Below are 5,268 nucleotides of genomic sequence, written 5' to 3'. Positions count from 1 at the left end.
CTGTTTCATCTAAGATTGTCTGAAACAATCTGTTATTAGCATCACGGCTTGAATCTCTCCCATATGTTCTTTTTTTTTTCTGTACTTGCTTTAAAGCCCATTTGTATGCCTAATGAAAAATAGACACAATTGTATAAACCGTTGTAAAATTCATCTTTTTATGCAAACCAAACAGGAATAATGTATAGGATCTACTTCTAATCATTTAGTAAACACAGAATAGTATACTATCAGGGTTATTCTTTGTTAAGAGATATTTGTGAATTATTAAAAATAATAATCTACTAAATCCTGCTTTTCTGTAGATCCCAAGTTATTTGAGGACCTATGGGTAGAGATCAAAGTCCACCTAGTTCCACTGATGTTCTCCAAAACAGCACAATTGAATAAGGTATAGTTAACCTGGAAAGAAGATGCAGGCATATCTGCATCTGTTTAAAGGGGACAAACATCTCTTTGTAGGACCATGAAATGGCAAGCAAATTGAAGCTCAAACCCAATGACCATTTCAATTTAATGCTACAGGCATAGTGACTGAAAGATTTGGGACTGATAGTTTTTGCAAAGAAAAGTGAATTAGACCAGTAGTCTCCATTAAAAAAAAAAAGCCTCTGAAAGTTATGAACATCAAATCTGGCAGTATATGCATAAAATTTATTCCAAAACTTTATGAAGTATAAAGGAAGGGAAGTGTTTTACACACAACTCAACTCAGTCAATTTAAGGTCTAGGGTTTTCCCCCCTTAAAACTTGGCACTATCTTTAAAAATAAAATAAAGATATTTCAATAATTAGAACAAACTATGAAGGTATTGTGCATTTCTGTTTTATGTAGATAATAAAATATTACTTTAACATAAATATATAAGGATCTCTGCGTTTTTATTTTCCCCACAAGCACAACCAAATGTACCAAAACAAAGTATTTTTTAAGAGACTGAACAAAAAAATTACATCCCATATAGATTTTGCTCACCTATTCATTTAAAGCTACAGAAAAACAGTTTCCAGAATCTTTTTGTTTCAAAAGAAATAAATATACATTGAGGCAGGCCACTTAAAAATGATATGAAAATATTTCCCTGGGTAGCATTAAAAAAAAGAAAAATAGACAAAGAAACATTTAAACTATTTCTGCATTTCAAAAGACAGATATTAAACATATATACATAGTGGTAAGGTTCAGTGGTAACTTTCATCTTAGTAAACCTATAAGAGTCAGAGAAGCTGTAGACACATTCTCTGAACTCCAGTTTCTGACCTTACCTACTTGGTAATAAGTATCTGGAAATTCATTTCCTCCCTTTACCAGTGGCTATTTGCCCTGCTCTGGATAGCTTCACTAAAGGCCAGTTCCCATACCTCAGGAACGAGCAGCGTGATGCACCCGAAGCAGCTCCGTGCCCATCTCCTTGTGACATTCATTGGGGGAAATGAAATACAGGCAAATAAATATGCCCATTATAAGTCACCATTTATCTTGCAAAAACATGGAAAATGAAACAATCACAGGTGTTTGAAAAGACAATATAAAGCATATTTCCTAAAACCTTAAAGACTACTGAGTGCAATGCTAATCTGATGCTGAACCATAATTTTATGGTAGTGAGACTTCCATTTTTTAAAATAAAAATTTATCTAATACCTAACTGGAAAAAAACCCCCAAACTTTTAAGATTAATAAAAAGTGTTTTCCCTTTTAGCGCCCTTTTGTGCTGATTTTTCTTTTAAATTTTAACTGATCACAGTTTAATGGTATTTATTTTCAATACAGTTACAAGTTTTTTCACCTACACTTTCCAGTAGAGTCTTTTGTGTTTGGAGTTAACCGTTTTCCATCAAGATAAGGTCAAAAATTCACTTAAAACTATTAACAAAGGGGAGAAAGGAAGGATTGAAAATGGCATTTTTTTTTTCACTTCATTTGCCTTCCTTAGTGAAAGAGGGGGCAGAAAGCTGTCCAAGTCAAAGTGGTGTATTCTGCAATAAATTACAGGAAAAGAGGATATGGGACCCTAAATATGACTTGATAAACAAATGAGCTAGTGAAGACAAAACCTGTCTACTGCGTGGAGATCGTCAGTGTATGCTGTGGGTATCTGTGTGCTAAAAAACACAGTCTTATGCATACACTATTAAGTTCCTGGGTCTTTTTTTATGTAAAAAGAAAAAGCTATTAGAGAAACAAAGTTTAACTGCTGCTGTCAGCACAAATAATTCTTCATAATTGTTACTAAAACTGAAGGTAGAGAACTATATAGGGATATCTGAAGATATGTACTTCCCTAGTTCTCTTCAAAGTGCCACTTTCTTTCTGCTGGACAACTCTGGAAATATATTTAACCTCCACATTTCCTCTGAGCTCTTTCACAATGGGCCCGCCTGATAAAATGAAGCAATCAGTCACTCACTATCGATTTTTCTTTTTTCTTCCCTCCATAACCTCCCCCAGAAACACTGCCTGAAAATGAAGTTTACTTTGTGGCTGGTAACAACAACCAATGCTTATTTTTATATTCCAAACCGGATTCTTGCCTTCGATAAAGCGGGAAGACCATGCACATTTCCTGAAATCAGAGAATTGTCTATTTTGTATGAAGCCAATCCTTTTGCTTTGGTAAGAGGAACAAATAGATGTTACACCCTCGTAAGGGGAATGTGAAGGTAACCAAAGTTCACAAACAGTACGAACAAGGGATAACACAAGAACATTAGAAATGGAGAGTGGCCAAGAGCTGGCTTCAACTCTCTCCGATGAATAAAGCAAAGCAAAACAAAATCCCCCAAAACGGCAACTCCCAAATTAACGGTGGGGAGAAAGAGAAAATATGCTCATTAATTTGTTCATGTAAACTTCAATTTTCTTGCAGTGCAAATTTATGTGGTTAAATTTTGCCTATATGAAAGAACATGTGTATTTTTTCCTCTTTCCTGATGGGAATCCACAATAAATAAACACAGCAGCATGTGCCAACTCTAAGCATCAGGAAGCTGCATTTTGTGTTTATCATGGTTTGGTGGATATTTTTTTCCTTTTTGGTAATTTATTTAGTTTTGCCAGGTATTTATCTCAGTGCTTGCCATCTCTCTATCTCTCTTTCTAGCTATCACACACTCTCCTCACTCTCTCCAGGAGACACTCCACTCCATTGCCTGGTTACTCGCCTGCAAAGGTCAAAACACATCATTACACCTGCTACCTTTAAAGGATAGTCCAGTGTCTTAGTTGCTTTCCTTTTGCCTTATTTTTTTTTTCTTTTTAAGGGACGGGGAAATAATAATTAAAAATAAAAGAACAATCAGAAGTTAGAGAGGGAACAAGAGGGCCGGGAAAGGGCCAAGGACCGAAGGGGAGGGGGAGCCCCGCGCTCTGCCCCTCCCCCAGCTCGAGTTCACTGGACGGGCGTCTGCACCCCGTGGTGTGGTGGAGTGTCCCTACTCCCCCCGTACACATCCTCGGCGCCCGGCAGAGTCCCTCCGGGAGGGGTCATCCTTTTCTCTTTCTGTCTCCTGTTACAAAACCAAACTCTCACCACCTCCTTCTCCAGCTGTAAGCTGTCCGCGAGGGAGGTGATCTCCTGGGCCGAGGGCTTGGGGCATTTGAGGAAATGGCTCTCCAGAGCCCCCTTGACGCTCACCTCGATGGAGGTCCGCTTTTTCCGCTTGCGCCCTTGCGCTGCGATCTTGTCTATGCTCGTGGGGCTGCCCGAGGACGAGTCCGCCTCCTCCAACCACTTGTTCAACAAAGGCTTCAGCTTGCACATGTTCTTGAAGCTCAGCTGCAGGGCCTCAAACCTGCAGATGGTGGTCTGCGAGAACACGTTGCCATACAGGGTGCCCAGAGCCAGCCCCACGTCCGCTTGGGTAAATCCCAGTTTGATCCGCCGCTGCTTGAACTGCTTGGCGAACTGCTCCAGGTCGTCCGAGGTCGGCGTGTCCTCGTCCGAGTGCGGGTCGTGGTGCGCACCTGGGTGGCCAGGCGGACCCTGCGGGGGCGGCGGGGGCGGCGGCTGCTGGTGCGGGTGCGAGTGCGGGTGCGGGTGGTGGTCGGCATGGTGTGGCTCGTCGTGCGCGTCCCGCAGGCCGTGGTGGTGCAGCCCGGCCGGCTGCCCGCCGGCGCCCAGCATGCCGTTCACCGTGAAGCTGGGCTGCGAGTAGAGCAAGCCGCCGTTGGACGCTCCCATGGAGGGTGGGAGGTGTGCTGCAGCCGCCGCGCTCCGCCATGCCCCGGGCCCCGGGTGGTGGTTAGCGGCGTGGTGCACCAGATGCGGCGGCCGCTGTTGCTGCTGCTGCTGCTGCTGTTGCTGCTGTTGCTGCTGCTGTTGCTGTTGCTGCTGCTGGTGCTGCTGCTGCAGGGCGCCTGGCCCGTGCAGCTCGTCGCCGCGGCCGCCTTGCTGCACCACCACCGAGGGCTTGATGTCCGGCTGGCCCAGGGGGCTGGTGGACCACGGGGAGCCGTCGCCGCCGCCCCCGCCGCCGCCCCCGCCCCCCCCGCCGCCGCCGCCCCCGCCGCCGCCGCCGTGGGACAGCGCGGTGATCCACTGGTGAGCGTGGCTGAGCGGGTGTCCGTTGCTCTGCAGAGCGCCGTAGTCGCCCTGCACCAGGCTCTGCGCTTCGCGGTAGCCCCCCGCGCCCTGCTGCATGCCGCCGGGCGGCTCGGCGTGCACGATGGAGGCGCTGGAGGTGAGCAGGCTGTAGTGGTTAGACGCTGCGGTCGCCATGACTCTCGGAGCCGGACTGAGCGCTCCGGTTAAAGGAGCCGCGCATTTGACAGTTACTTTTTCGCCTCGGGCTCCCTCTCCTCGCTCGCTCTTTCTGTCTCCTCTCTCTCCCACAGCGGGCAGCTCCGACGCCCGCTCCGACGCCTTCTGTTGCTGCTCCTGCTATTACTGCTGCTGCTGCCGCCGCCGCCGCCTCCCGCCCGCCCTCGCTCTCTTTCTCCTCCTCTCCCTCCTTCTCGCTCTCGCTCACTCTCTGACTAGCTCGGCGCTCCCCCCTCTCCCTGCTCTCTCCAGCTCTCTCCCGCTCTCTTGGCAGCGCCGGCTCGCAGCGGCACGCGCCTGGGCCCCGCCCCCTCCGCCCCCTCCCATTGGCTCCGCGCCCTTTGATTTACGTGGATACCGCTAGCAACCTCCCAGGCCGGCGCCACTGATTGGCGCAGAGCTACTCCCTCCCCCTCCCCCGGGCTCGGAGTCCTCCTAGCCCTCCTCCCCGTCCCCTTCGCCTCCCGATTCAGATTCTCTCAGTTCTCACCCCCCCGCTTCTTCC

The 5,268-nt window shown here is 47.3% G+C and overlaps 1 protein-coding gene across 1 annotated transcript; it reads right to left on the bottom strand.

Moving 5' to 3' along the window:
* Window positions 1–810: 810 nt before the first annotated feature.
* On the bottom strand, window positions 811–5,047 carry POU3F2 (POU class 3 homeobox 2). Its single transcript, XM_019028716.4, has one exon. The coding sequence runs from the start codon at window positions 4,719–4,721 to the stop codon at window positions 3,393–3,395; it is 1,329 nt and encodes a 442-aa protein (XP_018884261.2). The 5' UTR covers window positions 4,722–5,047; the 3' UTR covers window positions 811–3,392.
* Between the last annotated feature and the right edge of the window lie 221 nt (window positions 5,048–5,268).

The sequence above is a fragment of the Gorilla gorilla genome, chromosome 5, assembly GCF_029281585.2.
Source record: "Gorilla gorilla gorilla isolate KB3781 chromosome 5, NHGRI_mGorGor1-v2.1_pri, whole genome shotgun sequence".
In the NCBI taxonomy this organism is placed as follows: domain Eukaryota; kingdom Metazoa; phylum Chordata; class Mammalia; order Primates; family Hominidae; genus Gorilla; species Gorilla gorilla.
Note: the sequence above shows the minus strand (reverse complement) of the source record. Positions and strands in the feature narration are given on the sequence as shown.

What these genes read in the sequence shown, in the direction of transcription:
- POU3F2 (XM_019028716.4), bottom strand. Translation starts at nt 4,721, where the DNA reads ATGGCGACCGCAGCGTCTAACCACTACAGCCTGCTCACCTCCAGCGCC.